The sequence below is a fragment of the Aristolochia californica genome, unplaced genomic scaffold (genome assembly GCF_029961685.1).
Source record: "Aristolochia californica isolate CCGP_79_NKW_82.1479 unplaced genomic scaffold, dmAriCali1.0.hap1 SCAF_15, whole genome shotgun sequence".
Classification (NCBI taxonomy): Eukaryota; Viridiplantae; Streptophyta; class Magnoliopsida; order Piperales; family Aristolochiaceae; genus Aristolochia; species Aristolochia californica.
In genome coordinates this window covers 18,844,584-18,868,394 of record NW_027181826.1, presented here as the reverse complement: position 1 = coordinate 18,868,394, position 23,811 = coordinate 18,844,584, and the positions used below count along the sequence as shown (strand labels likewise).

The 23,811-nt window shown below is 43.1% G+C and overlaps 1 protein-coding gene across 2 annotated transcripts; it reads left to right on the top strand.

Annotated features, from left to right (window-relative positions):
• Positions 1 to 15,438: 15,438 nt before the first annotated feature.
• On the top strand, positions 15,439 to 19,938 carry LOC137951906 (AP2-like ethylene-responsive transcription factor AIL6). 2 transcript variants are annotated; one of them, XM_068798886.1, is made up of 9 exons: positions 15,439 to 16,195; positions 17,016 to 17,342; positions 17,451 to 17,523; positions 17,883 to 17,965; positions 18,549 to 18,557; positions 18,756 to 18,844; positions 18,951 to 19,024; positions 19,118 to 19,245; positions 19,356 to 19,938. In XM_068798886.1, the coding sequence occupies exons 1-9, from the start codon at positions 16,042 to 16,044 to the stop codon at positions 19,595 to 19,597; spliced, it is 1,179 nt and encodes a 392-aa protein (XP_068654987.1). In that variant the 5' UTR covers positions 15,439 to 16,041; the 3' UTR covers positions 19,598 to 19,938. The 2 variants fall into 2 exon arrangements, with proteins under 2 accessions (XP_068654987.1, XP_068654986.1); XM_068798885.1 differs by having other exon boundaries at positions 15,440 to 16,195; positions 17,016 to 17,523.
• The last annotated feature ends 3,873 nt before the right edge of the window (positions 19,939 to 23,811 follow it).

The following is a 23,811-nucleotide window of genomic DNA, read 5'->3' as shown; positions in this document are numbered from 1 at the left end:
TTTCAGATTAGTAGGGTCCTTGTTGTTCGGCTCTGGATTTCCTTTCACGGAAATTGTTAATTTTTTTGGTCCTTGGCCTTGTTTCCAATCCGAGACAGCGTCTGCAGTCTTGTATTCAGTGAATATTTTGTGCTCGGAGATTTTAGGTCGTATGACTTTCTTTTCTTCGGCAGCGAGATGCCTTTCAAGTGTAGAAATTTAAATGGAAGTTTTTCGCATTACATCTTGCAAGGCTTCTTCCCATACTATAAGTGTTGCACGTGTATCCTCCAATAGATCGTTTCCTTGGGACGAAGAATCGCTCATTGTGTTCCCGCTCTGATACCAAATGTTAAACTCCTAGCCAATATTACCCAAAAGACCGGCCTGGTAGGTAGCAGAAAGCCAAGTACTTATCCCTAAGATCATAACAATACTCCCAATGTTATTAGCCGACGTCCACAGTGGCCCACTCTAGCGACCCGGACAACATTTTTGTGCTACACAGGTCTCTATGTCGCCCCCTTCGGGATTCAAATTTGCAATAGTGGTATAACGTTGATACCAAATGTTAAACACCTAGCCAATATTACCCAAAAGACTGGCCTGGTAGGTTGTGGACAGCCAAACACTTAACCCCAAGACCATAACACTCCTCTGTCAACGACAACTCCGACCGAGTTCCTAACAGAGTCGATGTCTTTCCAACAACAGAGAATTGACTTTCTTCATTACAGATTGTCGTCTTCGATGACAAGAAGGATCTCCTTCATTGGCGTCGACAACATGATATTCTTGGTACACTCTCGAAAAGTTTCCTTCCTCTGCATTGCCATATTTGGACGTTGTTTCAACAATAATATCAATGCTCTATTCGGCGCCAAGGAGTACAACTTCTCACGGCGAGGAAGTCACCGAGCGTTCCTACCTATATTTCCTACCCTTTTTTTGCTTCACAATTAACCGAGGAAAGTTTTCTTCCTATGCTGATTCTCCAGGAGATATATATACTCTGTTGCGTTGTGGGATAGTTTCCTCTCGAAGAGCTTTGGTTTTCCGCTCTCTTCGGTGGAGAGGAAGAAGAAGATATGAAAGAGGTAATACGTTTCCTAACTTAGGAAACATATTAAATATGGGTCGAGTGCCTACTTCAACCAGGACCGGACCGGGTCAACCCAACAACCCGAGGCTACCCTTCTAGCTAATGTTGAGAAGCACCAGATGACCGAGTCAACTCGGACTAACTATGTCCGGGTCAACCCGACTCAAGCCACTTATTTTTTGCCTCGGTATACATGTTTGGATGAAAGCTTATACATATTTCTGCAGTGACTCGGTAATTTTTTCTCTGGCTGGATTATTATTTTGAAGAATTAGCAAATTATTCCTTGGTCAGCAAATTATTTGGTACATATATTTGCATTGAGAATATTTCGTGGGTCAATTTTACAAGGAATTTTTTGGTTCGTGTTATATGGGTCCAAGTCCATTTCAACTATTGTTATTGTGTCTCTTTTGATGAAATATTATTATTGAAGAAGAGGTGGCCTCATACCATTATTTATTTGTCCCCGTAAAAAATATAAAAAATATTTACGGTTGGGATTCCATGACGGAGGAACTTATTATTACATTTATGTTACTTCCCCCTATTAATGTTATATATTACTCTACCACTTGAGAGTCGTTGTCCTATGGAGGTGGATACCTCAGTGCTATGCCGATAGACACACTACCTATAAAAGATGAAGTGTGCCCTACATCCAATATGAGTTAAGATTGGAGTATGGAACAATGTCTTAGCGGCTAGAAGTGATTTATTCTCACTAATATTATGCTAGTTGGGGGCTCATGAACGAGAGCACCAACGTGAGGGGGGGTTGGAAGATGTACCATTTACACAAAAAAGATTTTATACATTATTTGCAGCAAACTAGGAGTTCATACTATTCTCTCACCCCCAACTTGAGGGGGAATGTTAGAAGATAGGACCCAAGCCCACACGACCAAAGAAGGCCCACATATCCAAGTGTATTAGAAGATGGGCCCAAATCCATAAGACCAAGGAAGACTCATGCATCCAATAGATATAGAAGACGGGCTTAAGGCCCATAGATCAAAGAAAAGGCGCACATGCCCGACCCACATACAATGCTGGCAGGATGGGAAATAAAGAGTTGTCTCATAGAGATGGCATTGATGTAATTAAGTTAAAATTCTAGGATTAAAACCCTGAACCCTAAATCCTAAATCTTAAGTTCATAGGTATTATTGTAATGTAGTAGTTTCATTAATATACAAATAGAGCTGGGGAGGGTTAGGACATCAAGTCCATAGCCTCTTATTCCTTTGGTTTTTCTCCCAACATGTCGTCTCCCTTTTTCTACATGAGATAAATCCATGGAGTCTTGAAAATAACAGTAGTAACATCTCCATTTTATTTTATTTCCATTATGGGCTCTATGTCCATGATGTATTCTTGAATTTATTTTTCTCGGCTTTAGTTGCTATAGTGTTGGTATGCTCGACATTCATCTTGGACTTCTCACCTTCTTCTCTGTCTTCCTCAAATGTGGCGTCAATGGCAACTTTCATAGCATCCACATTCTTGCGTGGTGCAACAACACCTTTGTCATAGAAAACCACTCTCCCCTCAGCTTGTCCCCAAAAACACTTGTATTTTATTAAGAAAGAACAATCAATCCTAGAGGCAATAGGTAATGAGCTAAACAACCTTTACTTCCTGGTGATGTACAACCAAACGATGTGATCTCGTCCGCCCTAGCGCCTCCATTGCCGCTGCTCTTCCTCTGGACGATGCGATTCCGTTTGCCCTATCCGCTTTCAATGTCGCAGCTCTAATTAGCCGCTGCTCTCTCCAAACCACTTCCAAGAACATGCTTCCTCTTTTTGAAGATTAAGATTGGACTCTCCTCTTGGAGCTCCATCTTGCACCAGCAAGTGCACTGGAGGCGGCTGGTGCGGACGGAATTTCATCGTTAGGTGGCAGAACATCGACATTGGAGGCGGTTGGTGTGGACGGAATTGCATCGTCCGATGGAAGAGCAGTGGCACAAGAGGCGGCTGGTGCGGACGGAATTTCATCGTCAGGTGGTAGAGTAGCGGCACTGGAGGCGGCTGGTGGGGACGAAATAGCATCGTCAATGGAAGAGCAGCGGCACTGGAGGCAGCAAGTGCGGACGGAATTGCATCGTCCGGTGGAAGAGTAGCGGCACTAGAGGCGGCTGGAGCAACGGCTGGAGTGGACAGACTCACATCATCCGGATAGGATGAATTCATTGAGTTTTTTTTTTTAAATAAAAATTGCTGCACGTGTGAAAGCCCATGTGCGAGTTCGCATGCGGTGCACGTAAATGCTCAGGACGACGCGGGGGACATAATTTTTCCTCTTTGAACTTAGGTCATCTCGGTGTTGCCGAGACGGGCGGCGTTCTGGCTAGAGGCACAAATGACGACGACAGGCGGGCAGGTGGCAACGGGGTCAACCCATTTTGGTGGGAAATCGGCGACGAAAGAAAGAAAGACGTAAGAGCGGGTTTTGTTCGGCACCGATTCACTGAGGGCGGTCGACACTGTGGCCGGAGGGGCGAAAGGCAGTGACAGTAAGGAGAGCGTCGACAATATTGCCAACAACAACACTGAATCGCAACAACGACAGTGTCGGGAGAGAAGACGGGTTCAGCGCATTGGGGGGGGGGGGGGGGGGGGGGTGAGAACTCTTGGCGGTCGGCATTGTGGTCGTCGGGGTGAACAGGGTGCGGTTGTGAGCGGCCACGGATTGCTGCTAAGAGTGGCGAGCTGCTGGTTGTGGCGTAATAGGGGCCGGTCGCTAAACGACGGCTTGCGGCTGAAAGTGGTGACGTTGTGTGGCTATCGGCTGCCGATTTTCGACGGGCGACGATTCTCGACGGTCGACGAAGGTAAGTGACTCATTGACTGTTGCAGAGATGTTACATCGTAAGACCGTAAACGAGAAGTTTGAGGAGAGCAGAGTTTCAGGACTCTATTGCAGTGACGACGATGGAATCGTCAGCGGCACACGGTGGCTTCGGTGGGAGGGGGTAAAATAGGTCGGCCGAGAGAGGGAGTTGCCAATAGAGTGGATGGCGGCATTAGTGGGGTGACGAGGACGAGGACTTTAGGCTAAGCGGTGGCGGCAGTTTTTTGTTTTTTTTCAAAAATACCTCCGACGAGATTGCATGGAGAAAGGGAGGAGAAAATACTAGATATGGGTGGTGGTATTGGGTTGACGCTATAGAAACTACTTCTGATAAAGATTTCCAACGAAGGCAGACTGGTTCTGATTAATCGATCGGAAGCTCTGATACCATATAGAATATAGGAATGAAAAATAATATTGTCATAATTATTATTGATCGAGTGTAAACTATTTATAAAATTATAAAAAGAGATTGTACGTGATTAGGAATATTCAATTTGAGTCTATCTCTAATTCAATCATGTTATCTTTATCTCTATCATTATCTTTATATCTATCACTATGTTTATCTCTATGTCTATCAATTACTTAAACTCTTTATAAACCTATCAAACCGCACACCACGCAGGAGTTCATGAACAAAGTCATTACTTTGGCAAGGAGGAATTTTTGGTGGTTTCCAAAATCAATGAACCAATCTTGGCTTCATACCTACCTTTAAAAAACTTCATTAGTTCATCAGTCAAAATCCCCTCACAAACGGAGTTAGTTTGGTTGAGAACTCTGGGCGGTCGACATTGTGGCCCTTGGGGTGAACGGTGTGCGGTGACGGAGTGCGGTTGTGAGCAGCAATGGATTGCAGCTAAGAGCGGTAAGCTACCGGTTCTGGCCTAGTAGGGGCCGGTCGCTAAGCGACGGCTTGTATCTATGGCTATGGCTGAGAGCGGCGACGTCGTTTGGCAGTCGGCTGTCGATTTTCGACGGGCGACGATTCTCGACGGTCGACGAATGTAACGAACTCATCGACTGTTGCAGAGACGTCGCTTCGCAAGACCGTCAATGGGAACTTTGTTGCAACGACGACGACAGAATCGTTTGCGGCACACGGTGGCTTCAAGGGGAGGGGGTAAAATAGGTTGGCCGAGAGAGGGAGTTGCCAGCAGAGCTGATGACGACGACAGTGGGGTGACAGCGACGAGGATGTTAGGTGAAGCGGTGGCGGAAATTATTATTTTTTTCAAAAATACCTCCGACAAGATTGCATGGAGAAGGGAGGAGAAAATACTAGATATGGGTGGTGGTATTGGGTTGCAGCTACGGAAACTACTTCCGATAAAGATTTCTAGCGAGGGATGATGGTTTTGATTAATCGATCGGAAGCTTTGATACCATATAGAATATAGGAATGAAGAATAATATTATCATAATTATTATTGATCGGGTGTAAACTATTAATAGAATTATACAAAGAGATTGTAGGTGGTTAGGAATATACAATTTGAGCGTATCTCTAATTCAATCACTAGTTATCTTTATCTCTATCATTATCTTTATATCTATCACTATGTTTATCTCTATGTCTATCAATTACTTGAACTCTTTATAAACCTATCAAGCTGCACACCACGCAGGAGTTCAAGAACCAAGTCATTACTTTGGCAAGGAGGAATTTTTGGTGGTTTCCAAAATCAGTAAACCAATCTTGGTTTCATACCTTCCTTTACTTTAGGGAGATTAAGCTCCAAAAACTTCATTAGTTCATTAGTCAAAATCTCCTCACAAACTGTGTTACTTTGGTTGAGAACTTTGGGCGGTCGGCATTGTGGCTGTCGAGGTGAATGGCATGCGGTTGTGAGCGGCAACGGATTGCTGTTGAGAGCAGCGAGCTGCCGGTTCTTGCGTAGTAGGGGCCAGTCGTTAAGCGACTGCTTGAGGCTGCAACTACTGCTGAAAGCGACGACGTCATGCGGCTGTCGACTGCCAATTTTTGATTGGCGACGATTCTCGACGGTCGATGAAGGTAAGGGACTCATTGACTATTGCAGAGACGTCATGTCGTAAGACCGTTAATGGGAACTTTGAGCAGAGCACAGTTTCGGGACTGTTGTTGCGACAACGACGGAATCATCAGCGGCAGACGGTGGCATGGGAGGGAGGGGGAAAAATAGGTCGGCCAAGAGATAGAGTTGCCGCCAGAGCAGACGGCGGCGATAGTGGGGTGATAGCGACGAGGATGTTAGGCCAAGAGATGGCGGCGGTTTTTTTGTTTTTCAAAAATATCTTCAACGAGATTGCAGGGAGAAAGGGAGGAGAAAATACTAGATATGGGTGGTGGTATTGGGTTGCAGCTACGAAAACTACTTCCGATAAAGATTTCATGTGAGGGTAGACTGGTTCTGATTAATCGATCGGAAGCTCTGATACCATATAGAATATAGGAATGAAGAATAATATTATCGTAATTATTATTGATCGGGTGTAAACTATTTATAGAATTATACAGTGAGATTGCAGGTGATTAGGAATATACAATTTGAGTCTATCTCCAATTTAATCATTAGTTATCTTTATATCAATCATTATCTTTAATCTATCACTATGTTTATTTCCATCTCTATCAATTACTTGAACTCTTTATAAACTTAACAAGCTGCACATCACGCAGGAGTTCAAGAACAAAGTCATTACTTTGGCAAGGAGGAATTTTTGGTGGTTTCCAAAATCAGTGAACCAATCTTGGTTTCATACCTTCCTTTACTTTTTGGAGATTAAGCTCCAAAAACTTCATCAATTCATCAGTCAAATCCCTTCACAAACGGCGTTACTTTGGTTGAGAACTCTGGGCGGTCGACATTGTGGTCGTCGGGGTGATCGGCGTGAGGTGACGAAGTGCGGTTGTGAGCGGCAACGGATTGTTGTTGAGAGTGTCGAGCTGCCGGTTCTGGCGTAGTAGGGGCTGATTGCTAAACGATGGCTTGCGGCTGAGAGCTCTGGGCGGTCGGCATTGTGGTCGTCGGGGTTAACGACGTGCGGTTGTGAGCGGCAACGGATTGTTGTTGAGAACGGAGAGCTGCCGGTTCTGACGTAGTAGGGGCAAGTCGCTAAGTGACGGCTTGCGGCTGTGACTGAGAGCAGCGACTTCGTGCGGCAGTCGACATGTGATTTTTGGCAGGCGACGATTCTTGATGGTCGACGATGGTAAGGGACTCATTGACTGTTGCAGAGACGTCGCGTCACAAGACCATCAATGGGAACTTTGAGTAGAGCATAGTTTCGGGACTCTGTTGCAGTGACAACGACGGAATCATCAGCGGGACATTGTGGCTTCGGAGGGAGGGGGTTAAAATAGGTCGACCAAGAGAGGGAGTTACGGGTAGAGCGGACGGCGGCGGCAGTGGGGTAACGGTGACGAGGATGCAAGGCGGAGCGGTGGTGGCAGTTTTTTTTTTTTACAAAAATACCTCTGAGGAGATTGCATGGAGAAAGGGAAGAGAAAATACTAGATATGGGTGGTGGTATAGGGTTGCAGCTACTGAAACTACTTCCGATAAAGATTTTTAGTGAGGGCAGACTAGTTCTAATTAATTGATCGAAAGTTCTAATACTATATAGAGTATAGGAATGAAGAATAATATTGTCGTAATTATTATTGATCGGGTGTAAACTATTTATAGAATTATACAGTGAGATTGTAGGTGATTAGGAATATACAATTTGAGCGTATCTCTAATTCAATCACTAGTTATCTTTATCTCTATCATTATCTTTATATCTATCACTATGTTTATCTCTATCTTTATCAATTACTTGAACTCTTTATAAACCTATCAAGCTGCACACCACGCAGGAGTTCAAGAACAAAGTCATTACTTTGGCAAGGAGGAATTTTTGGTGGTTTCCAAAATCAGTGAACCAATCTTGGTTTCATACCTTCCTTTACTTTTGGGAGATTAAGCTCCAAAAACTTCATCAGTTCATCAGTCAAAATCCCCTCACAAACGGTGTTAGTTTGGTTGAGAACTCTGGGTGGTCGGCATTGTGGCCGTCGGGTGAACGGTGTGCGGTTGTGAGCGGCAACAGATTGCTGCTGAGAGCGGCGAGCTGCCGATTCTGGAGTAGTAATGGCCGGTCGCTAAACGACGGCTTGCGATTGCGGCTTAGAGTGGCGACATCGTGCGGCTGTTCACTGCCGATTTTTGGCGGGTGACGATTCTCGACGGTCGACCTATGTAAGGGACCATCAACTGTTGTAGAAACGTCGCGTCGCAAGACCGTGAATGAGATCTTTGAGCAGAGCAGAGTTTCGAGATGCTGTTGCAACGACGATGACAGAATCGTCAGTGGCACACGATGGCTTCAGAGGGAGAGGGTAAAATATGTTGGCCGAGAGAGGGAGTTGTCGGCAGAGCGGACGACGGCGGCTGTGGGGTGACGACAACGAGGATGTTAGGCGAAGCGATGGCGATAATTTTTTTTTTTTTTTCAAAAATACCTCGGATGAGATTGTATGGAGAAAGGGAGGAGAAAATACTAGATATGGGTGGTGGTATTGGGTTGCAGCTACGAAAACTACTTCTGATAAAGATTTCCAGCGAGGGCAGACTGGTTTTGATGAATCGATCGGAAGCTCTGATACCATATAGAATATAGGAATGAAGAATAATATTATCGTAATTATTATTGATCAGGTGTAAATTATTTATAGAATTATACAGGGAGATTGTAGGTGATTAGGAATATACGATTTGAGTCTATCAATTACTTGAACTCTTTATAAACCTATCAAGCTGCACACCATGCAAGGAGTTCATGAACAAAGTCATTACTTTAGCAAGGAGGAATTTTTGGTGGTTTCCAAAATAAGTGAACCAATATTGGTTTCATACCATCCTTTACTTTTGGGAGATTAAGCTCCAAAAACTTCATCAGTTCATTAGTCAAAATCTCCTCATAAACAGCGTTACTTTGGTTGAGAACTCTGGGCGGTTGGCATTGTGGCCGTCGGGGTGAACTGCGTGCAGTTGTGAGAGCGGCGAGTTGCCGGTTCTGGCGTAGTAGGGGACGGTGGCTAAGCGATGGCTTGCGGCGGCGTCGTGCGGTTGTCAGCTGCCGATTTTCTGTAGGCAACGATTCTCGATGGTCGACGAAGGTAAGGGACTCATCGACTATTGCAGAGACCTCGCGTCACAAGACCGTCAACGGTAACTTTGAGCAGAGCAGAGTTTCGGGACTCTGTTGTAGCAACGACGACGAAATCGTCAGCGGCACACGGTGGCTTTGGAGGGAGGGGTTAAAATAGGTCGGCCGAGAGAGGGAGTTGCTAGCAGAACGGATGGCGGTGGCAGTGGGGTGATGGTGACGAGGATGTTAGGGGAAGCGAAGGTGGCAGTTTTTTTTTTTTTTTTCAAAAATACCTCCTATGAGATTGCATGGAGAAAGAGAGGAGAAAATACTAGATATGGGTGGTGGTGTTGGATTGCAGCTACGAAAACTTCTTCCGATAAAGATTTCTAGCGAGGGCAGACTGGTTCTGATTAATCGATCGGAAGCTCTGATACCATATAGAATATAAGAATAAAGAATAATATTGTAGGAATTATTATTGATCGGGTGTAAACTATTTATAGAATTATATTGAGAGATTGTAGGTGATTAGGAATATACAATTTGAGTCTATCTCTAATTCATTCACTAGTTATCTTTATCTCTATGATTATCTTTATATCTATCACTATGTTTATCTCTATCTCTATCAATTACTTGAATTCTTTATAAACCTATCAAGCAGCACACTACGCAGGAGTTCAAGAACAAAGTCATTACTTTGGCAAGGAGGAATTTTTGGTGGTTTCCAAAATAAAAAAACCAATCTTGGTTTCATACCTTCCTTTACTTTTGGGAGATTAAGCTCCAAAAACTTCATCAGTTCATCAGTCAAAATCCCCTCACAAACGGCGTTACTTTGGTTGAGAACTCTGGGCGGTCGGCATTGTGGCCATCGGGGTGAACGGCGTGCGGTTTTGAGTGGCAACGGATTGTTGCTGAGAGCGGCGAGCTGTCGGTTCTGGCGTAGTAGGGTCTGGTCTCTAAGTGACGGCTTGCGGCTGAGAGCGATGAGGTTGTGTGGCTGTCGGTTGCTGATTTTCGGCGGGCGACGATTCTCGACGATTGACGATGGTAAGGGACTCAATGACTATTGCAGAGACGTCGCGTCGCAAGATCGTCAACGGGGACTTTGAGCAGAGCAGAGTTTCGCGACTCTGTTGCAGCGACGATGACGAAATCGTCAACGACACACGGTGGCTTTAGAGGGAGGGGGTAAAATTGGTTGGCCGAGAAAGGGAGTTGCCGGGAGAGCGGACGATGACGGCAGTGGGGTGACGACTTCGAGGATGTTAGGCGAAGCGGTGGCGGCATTTTTTTTTTTCAAAAATTCCTCCGACAAGATTGCTTGGAGAAAGGGATGAGAAAATACTAGATATGGGTGGTGGTATTGGGTTGCAGCTACGGAAACTACTTCCGATAAAGATTTCCCGTGAGGGCAGACTGGTTCTGGTTAATCGATCAGAAGCTCTGATACCATATAGAATATAGGAATGAAGAATAATATTGTTGTAATTATTATTGATCGGGTGCAAACTATTTATAGAATTATACAGAGAGATTGTAGGTGATTAGGAATATACAATTTGAGTCTATATCTAATTCAATCACTATTTATCTTTATCTCTATCATTATCTTTGTATCTATCACTATGTTTATCTCTATCTCCATCAATTACTTGAACTCTTTGTAAACCTATCAAGCAGCACACCACGCTGGAGTTCAAGAACAAAGTCATTACTTTGGCAAGGAGGAATTTTTGGTGGTTTCCAAAATCAGTAAACCAATCTTGGTTTCATACCTTCCTTTACTTTTGGGAGATTAAGCTCCAAAAACTTCATCAGTTCATCAGTCAAAATCCCCTCACAAACGGCGTTACTTTGGTTGAGAGCGTCTAAGGCTGTGGAGGATGGCATAAAGGCAGCAAGCTTCACAACCTTGCCGAAACAAGCGAGATCAAGAACGGAATTTTGAATTGTTACTGTCTTCTGACCGATTTCATCGACGCCATGCGCAGGAAACAGACCGTAACCAGAAGCGGACTCGAAAAGAAGGTACAACGCCATCACAGACAGATAATATAATACCCGAATATGCAGCCCCTTCTTCTGCTTCCAATGGTCAAAAGGTTTTGGAAGCGGTGGGGAGAGCTATCCGGCTTCTGCCGCACTTGTCGGCACGTGTGTAAGAGCTTCTGAACGTGGGAGACCCGACTCATGCTACGGGCCCGGTTCCAAAGACCGCGCTTGCTCTTTGTGCATGCTGAGCGTTGGTGCATGTGTGTGACCTAATCCTTCAAGCTTCGAGGTAGACATCCTCATAGTCTTGTACTATTGATTTGTTTTTTAACACCTGAAATGGGTGTAAGATAGGGCAAAATCAATTGTAAGCAACCTTTCAAAACCTTAATTCGGACGAACAAAGTTTTTGGCTCCCCCGTCACCTTTATTATTGCATTGCAACAATTTTCATCCTTTGATGCCTTGACTTACAAGTATTGAGGCAAGTAGATTCTTGACTATTGTATTAGTGTGACCATTCACCTTAACTCAACTTGATGGTGCTATTGAGTAACTTTCCCAAACTGGTATGGTAGTAAAATTCTTAGCCTCAAATAATTGGTCGTATCACTAGAACCATTGGAAAACGCCGTTGATTGAGTCGTAAGTCAACAGTTTTTATGCCCAAGTTTTGTAGGATTTGAGGTAGGTGGCCTCATAGTCTTGGACCATTGATTTGTCTATTCAACTGAATATGAGATGGCGCGGGATTGATTGTAAACCAACCTGTCGTGACCTTCATCCAGGCGAACATAGTTTCTGACTCCTCCTTCACCTTCATTATTATGATACAACTAGTTCCATCATTCGATACCTAGACTTACAAGTATTTCGGTGCACAATCTCATAACTTTTGTATTGGTGTGACAACTATTTGCCTTGGTTCGGCTTAACGGTATTGCTGAAGAGAGTAGATGGTTACTGACTTGTACCAAAGTTTTGCTATTGCTAGTTCCTTAGTCTGTGACTTAAAGAGAACACTTGGTGTTGTTTATTGGTTATTTGTCAAAATTGAGACTTTGTGCTTGTAAGGTTTGTGACTATTGCTAAATTGCTTGGCAGGAAGGGAAGTAAATAAATATAATAAATAAATAAATATATTATTACTTTAACATTAAAATTTACTAATTTAATTATATTAATAAAAAATAAAATATAATAAATAAATAAATATATTATTTTATCAATAACATAATATATATTTTTACTTATTATTAATTAATAATATATTACCTCAAAATTTAAAACCATTGGTTTAATTAATTATAGCAATGAGATAATTAAACCAAAATAATTGATCAAATGTTTACTTTAAAAATATTTTAATTATTAAATTAATAATTTAATGCAATAATTACAAAATGAATATACTGAATAAATAAAAATAATTATTTTATTAATAACAAAAAATGAATTATTTAAAAAAATAAATATAATGCTGGTTTACTTTTTCCTAACTTAGGAAAAATTAAATCACAATATCGTCTTCCTCACGACACGATGCGTGGTCTTCCTCACAGTGCCTATAATGGCTGGAGACAACGGCAGGCCAGCAGGCAATGGTGACGGAGGCGGCGCTCTGACGGTACGTCGAGAGGGAGAAGAGAGGGAGGCCGGGAGGCTCTGCGACGGAGGCCGAGAAGGAGAAGAATAGAGGGAAAAAAATTCGAGGGAGGAAGGTTGATAAGGAAAAAGAAGCCGAGAGGGAGAAGAGAGTGGGAGAGGGAGACGAGAGAGGGAAAAGGGAGACGAAGCTGAGAGGGCAAAGAAAGCAGGAGAAAAAATTTCGGAAGGAGTGCCAAGAGGGAGAACATAGCACGAGGGAAAATATTTTGGTCGGGGGAGGAAAAGACGCGTCCCTTGCGAGACTTCGAGCGAAAGATTTGGAAAATCAGGCTGAAACCCAATTCCACCATTTTAGCCTGAGTAGATGACCTGCTGTTTTCAAATGAGTACCAACATCATTCACTACTAACAGCCTAATCGAATAAAATGCACGTGAACTTCATTTCAAGTTCGTTATTGACTAACCCCCCTAAGTTGAATATGAGTTCTAAGTTTGGTCGAGGTTGTTTGAAACTTCTGATGGTCATTGTCGCTAAAAGTGTTGGTGAGAATTTTCTATGCATTGCTGCAGCTATGATCAAGGCTATCCAAGGTTGTCGTGCTTGAGTCCATTCAGGATTGAATGTTGTTGGGGCACTGATTTATGCCAAGTTTGACTTTGTTCAAGGTTGTACATTGATTGTCTCTCGATGTACTTGCTAGAATGTGAGACTTTTGTTGGATTATTTTCCCAAGTTAGTGTGGTAAGAACATTTTGATTCTCAAAATCTATGATGTAGGCTAATAGTGACTATTGGAGGCGGTCACCCTTCTTCTAGTTGCTCTATGATGGATTGCCCACTTCATGTGGTGACAATTGTTGCTTATCTATTGGATGCTCATAGTGCCCACTACCGGAAGGAAGGTTCCCTTGCCCAACGTGTTGCTCATCTATGGGGGGGGGCGGCTCGCCGTTGCTGTCTTCCTCCTGTTCTCCTGTACCAACTACTGGAAGGAAGGTTCCCTTACCCAACGTGTTGCTCATCTATGGGGGGGGAGGGGGCTCGCCGTGGCTGTCTTCCTCCTCTTCACCTGTACCAACTACTGGAAGGAAGGTTCCCTTGCCCAACGTGTTGCTTATCTATGGGGGGGCTCACAGTGGTTCTCTTCCTCCTCTTCACTTGTACCAGCAGAAGAAAGGTTTTGATCAATTTGTGCGGGTTGCGCGTGCTCTTCTATAGTCTTCATCACCTCCTCAAGGTGAGGTTGTTGTACTACACGAGTGAGCAACATCACCAACCTTTCCAAATCAGCCTCTATCCTTTTAGGGTCTTTCATTCAATGATTTTAAGGATACCTACAAAAGAAGAAAATTACTTTCAAGTTTTAGCAATATATATTAAAACATATTCTATGTGGCATGTGTACATAGCATGGTGGGTATTCATGGTTTGGGTCGAGCTGGAAACATTTGGTCGAAGAATTTTAAAATGGATCAAATATGGATTTATCTACTTGCTCGACATGTCTTGGTTTAATTGCTTAAAGGAATAAGAACTAAGACCAAACTAGTTTGGTTCAATCTAATTAAATTAGACCCGGCTCATCTATTCTGCTATTTATATTGATCACTTAAACAATTAATCAATCATATCAAGTCGGGTTCATCAGTAATCACGTGCTCCTCTGTTTGTGACAAGCGAGTCGGCTCGGCAAGCGCGTGTGTCGCTGTCGCACGGGCCAGTTTCTGGTCAAAGAAAGTTGAACCAAATGTGGTCAATAATCGATAAGAGAATGAAGATGTCTTCAAGTTCTTAACTGAAGCATCATTTCAATTTAACTCATGCACGGGACTCGCCTCTCGCTCTCCTCTTTCACACGCCGCCGTTACGTGCACATTGCAATCTCTCTTCGATATTTACTTTCGTATTTGTATCTTTGGACGCTTATGCCCCCAAGATTAAAATAAATATTATTAATTTTTTAATGAGTTTTTCTTTAAAAAGTGAAAATTACAATTTTAGAGCTTAGAGAAAAGGAAAAACTGACATAGTTACGTGTCTCATACTTTAAACGTGGGTGAAATCTACCTTCTCACGTGGGGTGTGTTCATTAGCTACCAATAAAAAATGCAAAGAAAGAGTACAAAGGACGCCAACCAGGTGGATGAGGTGGCCGACTGGGCCGTCGTCTCCGTCTCAGCCAAAACGCCCTCAACAATACTTCCACGCTGTAACGTGCACTCGCCCCTTCTGTTCAAGGGAAGAGACAGATTTCGGATACGGCCGTTACTCTCTCAGCTCTGACAACGGACAAATACGGCGACGTCCTTCCCAACCATATATTGACATTAATTAACGAGATTGCCCCCACCCCATCGTACGTGAGGAGAAGCGCCATAACGGCTCGCCACTGAGGGAGCACGTCCGTCATTTCTGTAATCTCCCGGGGCGGTCTACAGGTTCCGCCCTCAACCGCGGGAAACCGGGACTCGCACTTTCCCGGCTTTTCTTCTCCTTTCGCCTCAACGGCGACGCCTGAGTACTCGTCACTAGGCCCCACAGAAAGAAGCGAGTAAACAGTCAACAAACACGTGTATGGAAAGAGACGTCAAAAGACGACATTACCCTGGGGGAGAGGAGACAGAGAGGGGTGTTCTTGTCATTTTGATGCGTAACAGATGCCAGTCTGCTCGCGTCCCTTTCCGGTATAAAAACAACCGCGGCCCCTCTTTTCACCCGCCGCCCGGAATTCCGCAACGCTGTTTGCTAGACAAATTTTCTTCTTTATCTGAGAAGAGGACCGAGGGAGGAAGAAAAAAGGGGGGGAGGGGAATGATTTGAAAAAAGACTCTTCGGAAGCCTTTCACTGGAGAAAAATCGTGAAAATCCTACCTACACCTGTTAACCACAAAGCTCTACTCCTCCCATACTTTTAGTTTTATCTGTTTGAGGCTCTCTCTGCAACGGAACAAAAAGCAGCTCTGCAAAAGCAACCCAAGTATTCTTGGAAAGAAACAGGGGTGTTCTGTCAGATTTCCGCGTTTGTCTAGGGTTCAAAAGCTCGCGAGCTTCGTATCCGTGCTTGCTGATGTTTTTCTTGTTTTCTTTTGCTTTTGATTCCTGTGTTTACAGACAGAGTGGGTCTGGGGTTTTTCTTCTTCTGATTTCTGTCGAATGGAGTGAAAATCTTTAGTGAAGGAAGATTGTTTCTTATTTTATGATTTGAGGGTGGATTGAGGTGTGCCAACTAGTACACTTCTCTGTTTTTGAGCTGGTTATTATCACTTGGTGGCTGCAGTTCTGGGTGAGTCGATTTTGAGCCATTTCTGGAGATTCTGAGCTCGGAGGTTTTCGAGCCGTCTAAGAGTAAGATTTCTTCTTCGGTAAAACATGGCGCCGGCCAATGGCTGGTTGTCGTCTTGTTTCACTCCGTCTGAAGTTCTGCGATCACGTCAAAGTCAGGTGCTGCCGACCAGGCTTATGCCTCTCCAGATCGCCTCTGACGCGTCTCAGCCTTACCTCTTTGAAGTCTTCAACGATAATGGTAAATGAAACTCAAATTTCATTACAAGCAGCTGCTTCGATAAAATTTCAAACTCCGGTGATATGGATTAAATAGAAACCTGCCTAAATACATAGTTGGTTAAATGGTCTTTCTCAGAACACCTAAATCGCTTTCAGTGGACTAATGGTGGAGATGTCCGTTCTGTTATACTAAGTTTTAGCTTTATATGTTTTTGTTCTTCTTGTTTGTTCTTCATATTTCTTTCTTAAGCTCCTGGAATGTTGTTCGGATGGCTGGCGAGCACGTCTTTGCGTGACGATGGCTGCTCCATTTTCCACATTCGGTTATACATGTCACATACTAGAAAAAAGAAGTTATCAAGATAAGAATTAAGGAGTGGCTTGCCTCGTTCGTCCTTCCAGTCTCTTTTGGATGCTCCTAGTCCTTTCTTTCTTCAATTTCATTTCATTTTTATTTTCAAGATATTAATCAAGGGCATTTTCTGTATATTTTAGAGATCCGTCATTTTAGACATTCTGGACATGATTTTGTTTTCGTGGCTGTTACAGAATCTTGTTCTTTTCTTCTATCTTTTGTTATTTATTTGTGCTACAGCTCGTGAAGAGCTGGAACCATTAGAGCGCAAACGAAGAATAACGCTTCTCTGTAACGGGCAAAAATCCGTTCAGGGTTGTTAAGTCTGAACTCACCATTCCCAAATCTTCAGATTCCCTTTTTTCTTTTCTTTTTCACGTATAGAAAAGAGTTGGAAGTCTCCTTAGTTTTTCATCATATACTGGGAGGCCTATTTAATGAATAAATCACAATCTGAGCTCAGATTATTTTCACTCTTTTGCAGATTGGCTTGACGTAAAAGCTCCCATATTCTACACGGAGGAAGAAAACGAAGAAAACAAAGAAGGAAAGGAAGCGGGAAACCCAGCTAACTTAATTCCGACGGTACAGCAGCCGATACAAAAATTCGAACACTTTCTTCTTAATCAGTCATCACTGCAGCAGCCGTATTCCAGTAGGCGGACGGAAACTCAGGAATCCTCACTAAGCTCCGTTTACGAGCAAGACTTTACAACAGCAGGTCAGGCATCCTGCTTCAAAGCATTCTCAGCCAAATCAGGGTCGGAAATCGTGGACTCTTCGTCGGTGACTGGAAATACGGTCCCAGAAGGTAACATAACAGGCTACTTACAGGAATGTGGCCATGGGTTCCCCTTCACAGGCCGCAGTAGTTTTTCCTTGCCAGGACCACAATTCTCACAGAAAGGCGCCTCTGCAGTTGGCACAGTCAAGTCCAAAAAGACGTCTGATACGGTTTTGCAGAGAACTTCCGCCTTCAGAGGGGTCACAAGGTATGCCATTATGATTTTGAACTAGTCTTTTTCAATTTTCATATTCTAATGACGCAGTACCGACTAGATTCTGGTGCGAGGCTGTAGAACCCGGAAAATTACCATCCCTCTGTATTGCTTGCTCCGAATAGCGGAATGGACGAGCTTGAAAATAATAATGCAGTCGGCTTCCAAAAACCAAAAAGAAACAGCTAGAAGGTTGACAGTAATCCGTTTGAGTTGTTACCTCTTACGTTACAAATCGGGAATGATCCAGAAGTGTTTCACAAATTAGCGTTTCTATGTGAAAGGAAATGGGGTGGTGGTAGATGAGCAAGGAGACATGACATGTGAGGGTTGTTTTGTTGTGCGTGGTGCAGGCACAGGTGGACGGGGAGGTTCGAAGCGCATCTATGGGATAACAGCTGCCGAAGGGAGGGTCAGTCCCGGAAAGGAAGGCAAGGTGCGTTTCTAATCAGAATCTGTTTTTATTTATTTTTATTTTGTTTTACCTTTTTGTTTCTTTCTCACATGCCCTTTTCGTACATGGGAATGGGAACATTCAGAGACGTCTCAAGCCTGAAGATGTACCCACCGGTTTAGTAGTAACCTTTTGTCTGGCGCTCTACCCTTTTTTGTTTATAATATCTCCACAACTTGGATGGAGAAGGAGTGACATATGATTGATTTTGACTGAAGGATGGGGGGGGGGGGGGGGGCGTACATGGAGATGCAATCTGCATGCTGCCTGTGTTTGAGATGCCGCCATTAGGGCGGGCTGTGTTGAAAATCAGCACCGTCTCGTACGCTACCTCTCGGTGAAACTTCAGTGGTTCACTTCCCACTTCCAGTCATTCTGGGAATCCAAGATTTTGTTGTACTTCAGCCACTGCCAGTTTTATCACTGTTGCATTTAGTCTTTTATCCTGTCGAATAACTACGTTCCTGGATTTCTTCGACTGATTTTGGCGTCTTTTTCTTTTGCTTCCTTTCGCTAACGGCGGAATCCAATGCGGCTTGGGTCAAACCGAACGTGCATCGTGCAGTTTATCTCGGTGAGTTTTTTTTTTTTTTTCGTAAAAATTGTCCTTCTCTGTTTTTCCTTGGTAAAAGACTAAACGCAATTTTAACTTAATATTTACATATATCAAAACATCCGAGTCCGTGGCCTTTACTTCTCTTTGTTTCATATAATCTGAAGTTAATTGAGTCAGAGTCACTGTCAAATAAAGCGGGTGCGGATGGTTTTTCAGGTGGATATGACAAGGAAGAGAAAGCTGCACGGGCTTACGATCTAGCTGCTCTCAAGTACTGGGGCAGCAGCGCCACCACCAACTTCCCGGTGATTGTCTTTTTCCTTTTCCTAATTTATTTTGACTTAGTATTTGACATTTGCTTGATTCTATTTTTTAATTTTTTTGGGTAATATCCCCGTGGGTCGGATTCAGATTTCGAGTTATACTAAAGAGATAGATGAAATGAAAAATATGACAAAGCAAGAATTCGTGGCGTCGTTAAGGAGGTACTGTTACTCTTCCGACTGTTTGTTAAATGAGAACGGCAGAGCTGCATGCTTCTTAATCTTAACAAAAGAATGGTTATTTGAAATTCACAGAAAGAGCAGCGGCTTTTCGAGGGGCGCCTCCGTGTATAGAGGGGTAACAAGGCATCATCAGCAGGGAAGATGGCAGGCGAGGATCGGCCGAGTAGCCGGAAATAAGGACCTCTACCTTGGCACTTTTGGTAATAATTAAGCTCTATTTATTTTCTCCGAACACTGTTTGCATTATTATCTTTCGATGTCATGCATTTAATAAACTGATGAGCATGTTACGTTTCGTTTGGCGAAACAGTGACGGAAGAGGAAGCCGCCGAGGCGTACGATATAGCCGCCATAAAGTTCCGCGGTGTAAATGCCGTCACTAACTTCGAGATGGGCAGGTACGACTTGGAAGCCATAGCTGCAAGCGTCCTTCCCATCGGCTCAGCAGCTAAGCGGCTAAAGCACCAACCTCAACAACAGCCCCAATGCTCGTCGGCCGTCGACAACGTTCCTGCCTCCGCCCTGCTTGGTCTCGGTCTCCACGACGAATGAACAACGGCCTTCTTCAGCAGACTCATTCAGCTCGGAGCGCCCTGCTCCGTCGGAGCTGTTCCTTTATCGGGTTTCTATGGGGGGAGGAGCCCATACGCCGTCGAAGGTGATGGCAGCGGCATGTGTGGCAACCGCGAAGCTGCCAACCAGGAGGAAGCTTGGAATGGGAGCGACTCCTGCTAGAAAAAAACATGCAGTTTTTAATCTGCTCCTCCCTCTTTGGTAACTAAAATGCAAGTTTTTTAAGTGCAGAATATAACTAATGAGGTGGCTTGTGTTTTTTGATGAAGGAAATATAACTAATGCACATTTGCTAGGGTTCTGATTACTAACGATTTCAATAAAATACAAATGAGAAATAGCTATGCGTGATCGTGGGTCTGCTTGAGCTCTGCCGTGGCTACCCCATGCAGTCGTCGAGGGTTCTCCAAACTTGTTTTTGATTGGTTCATTGGAACGTCAACAGGAAGTCAGTTATGAGGATATATAATTGGTATCCTGTTTATTATGCCAAGACGAGTGGTAAAATGTGTTGTAGGAAGAACGAAATAAAAGACCGGAGGCTTTTATCAAAATTTAGTAATATTAGGATTTGTCAATATGTTTGTTGCATTCTGCGTGATGAAATCAATTCCTTGGTCGTGTGTTTTACACTTGGTTCTTTGTTAAATAAATAGCATTCGAATTGTAACAATACAGTTGAACTCCACTTTGGACACCCAACTCCTTGACCAACTTTGTAAGTCACAAAACTACTTTGGCAGCCTCAGTTATTGCCATATACTTTGACTCACTAGTAGATAGTGTAATTATAGATTGTACCATAGACTTCCAACAAATAGGAAGACCATTGTGGTAGACCTCCTGTCATCTAAGTCCCTTGCTTAGTCTGTATCCACATATCCCACAACTGAAGGACTACTCTGTTATCTGCTGAACATAATGCCAGAGTCTGTAGTACCCTTCAAGTAGATGAAAATCCACTTAACTACATCCCAGTGTTGTCGACCCGATTTTAAAAGAAACTTGCTAACAAGGTTGATAGTTTGTGCCAAATATGGTCTCATACAAACCATAACATACACCAAACACCCCACTGCATTGGCATATAGGACCTTTGACATGTCATAAACGTCATCATCAACTTTGGGCACTGAGCGGTAGACAATCTAAAATGATTTGCCAAAGGTATACTTACTAGTTTTGCATTACCCATGTTGAACCTATCCAACACTGTTTCAACATAGTTATGCTGAGATAACCATAATCTCCTGGAAGCTTTATCCCTACGAGTCTCCATCCCAAGAATCTTCTTGGCCACACCCAAATCTTTAATGTCAAATTCTCTATTCAACAAAGTCTTCAATTTGTTGACTTCACTCATACTTTTTGTAGCAATTAACATATCATCCACATAAAGTAGCAGAAAAATAAAAGAATCATCATCACATCTTTTCACATAGATACAACAATCATACACACATCTTTTGTAGCCAATCCGGATCATGTATGAATCAAATCGCTTGTACAACTGCCTCGGAGAATGCTTCCAAATGTTTAAATTATTTGTTTAAATTACAAACCAAATGTTCCTGTCCAAGGTGACTAAACCCTTCTGGTTGTACCATATAAATCTGTTCCTCCAACTCACCATGAAAGAAAGTTGTCTTTACATCCATCTGCTCCAACTACATGTCTGAATGTGCTACTAACGCCAACACTGTCGTGATGGAAGTGTGTCTAACCACAGGTGAGAAGATCTTTGCTACTAGACGAGCCTTGAATTATGCCCCCTCTTTTACTGATACTGTTTATTTCTTCTTATACACTGTTACGGTCCCGGATCTGGCACAAGGATTCTTTGGGTAGATCTGCAATCTGCCACGGATTACCGTACGGATAGTAAGGATTGAAGGAAGACATGGAGAACGAAAACGAAAGATCAAGCTAAAGGGAAGGTTGAAAACCCTAGAGCTCATTGAGGAGAACTCTAAGTCTCTTTACGCTAAATTTAACCTAATTTTTAATACTTCAATGATTTCGTTTCTCATTACTCTTACCCCTTAAATAGGGTTCACCCGGTTTAGGGTTTACAATAAAATATTCTAAAAATACCCCTATAAATAAAATATTCCAAAAATACCCCTATAAATAAAATATTCCAAAAATACCCCTATGACCTAAAACTAAATAAAGTAAATTAAATAAAACAACTAAAATAATAATGTTATTGCATGCATAACATTTAATGTTATTGCGTGCATAACATTACACCCCCCCTGGAAGACGAGCTTGTCCGCAAGCTCGGAAGTAGGGTCTGTACGCCGACGTCTCCACCTGTGTCGAAGTAAAATCTGTGATAGCTATGAATACCCTTTGGATGCCCAAACTTGGAGTTTTTTTTTTTTTTTTTGGTGGCCCGGTCCGAGTTGGCCTGGGTTGACTCGTTTCAAGAAACCCGGTCTGGCGCGCGACTCTGTTTCCTGCGCTCATCAAATTTTCCTAACTTAGGAAAATTTGAATTGAAACCCATCTTCTTCCTTCGACAAAAATTTCACCGACGAGTCTTCTGCGGAAATCGGAAACTTACCGTATCCTCCTATCGATCCCGAACATAGCGGCCGTCGGTAAGTGCGGAAACCTTGTTGACAACTGCTCCTTCCCTCACAGCATTGACGAAGGCGGGTGACGGTCGTCTTCCGTCCTCACGGCCTCAAACAGGGCAAAAATTTCTCTGACGGAGTCTCCTGCTACTCCGATGGCGAATCGTAGCCCGTTGGCCCCCCCCGAACAGAGACTCCTTGCGGATATTTCGCCTACGACGCCGATGAGATCTCCTGCTTCTCCGGTGACGAAGAGAAGTCCGCTGAGGCGTCGCCGCTTGGAATTTTTCCAAGACACACTGCTCTCCGAAACACATCCCGATCAGAAGAAGCACCGGAAATATTACCTTCTCCTGTTTGGCAAGGTGTTTTGCTTGCCGTGAGCCTTGTTGGTGTGAATTCGGATTTGAGGTCTCACCCAATTTGTCCAACGCCGACGAGGTGTTAGCAGAAAACCCCTCCGTTTTTGGATTTCCCGGGTCCCTGCCGTCAGATTTTGGAAATTTGGAGTCCAATTTCAGATTTGTGTCCCCAATTTCGGATTTCGCCGCCGCTGGAGAGACAGGGGGCGCTCTGATTTCTTGCGTCTCCTGCCCTTCCAAGACATGTCGAGCGACTTCAACAGCGAGTTTCTCTCTCGCAACAAACTCATCTCCCCCTCCGTTTTGGGCTGGCATTGTGTTCCTTCCACTCGTTAAACTTGTTATGTTGTCCATCGTCCCATTCAACCTCTCTATATCGAGATTAAATTTGGAGAACCTTTCGAACATCTCATCAAATTTTTTGTCAGTATTTGCCTGATATCTGAGGATCAACTCTAGTAATTCACTTTTGCTGATTTTCGTCGGAGAACCCTGCTCTGATATTAATGTGTTCCCGCTCTGATACCAGTTGTTACGGTCCCGGATCTGGCGCAAGGATTCTTTGGGTAGATCTGCAATTTGCCACAGATTACCGTATGATAGTAAGGATTGAAGGAAGAAATGGAGAACGAAAACGAAAGATCAAGCCAAAGGGAAGCTTGAAAACCCTAGAGCTCGTTGAGGAGAACTCTAAGCCTTTTTACGCTAAATTTAACCTAATTCTTAATACTTCAATGCTTCCATTTCTCATTACTCTTACCCCTTAAATAGGGTTCACCCGGTTTAGGGTTTACAATAAAATATTCTAAAAATACCCCTATAAATAAAATATTCCAAAAATACCCCTATGACCTAAAACTGAAATAAAATAAAGTAAATTAAATAAAATAACTAAAATAATAATGTTATTGCATGCACCCTATTGCTTTCTTTCCCTTGGGAAGCTCCACCAACTCATATGTCTAGTTTTTATATAGAGATTCCATCTCCTCTACCATAGCACATATCTATCTACTTTTCTCCTGGCTTTTGTTATGCACGCAATAAAATTATTATTTTAATATATATTTTTTTAATTTACTTTATTTTATTTCAGTTTTAAGCCAGAAGGTTATTTTTGGAATATTTTATTTATAGGGGTATTTTTTTATAATATTTTATCTTAAACCTTGTAATGGTGAACCCTATTTAAGAGGTAAGAATAATGAGAATGTTAAGCATTGATTTTAGGTTAAACAGGGTTTTGAGT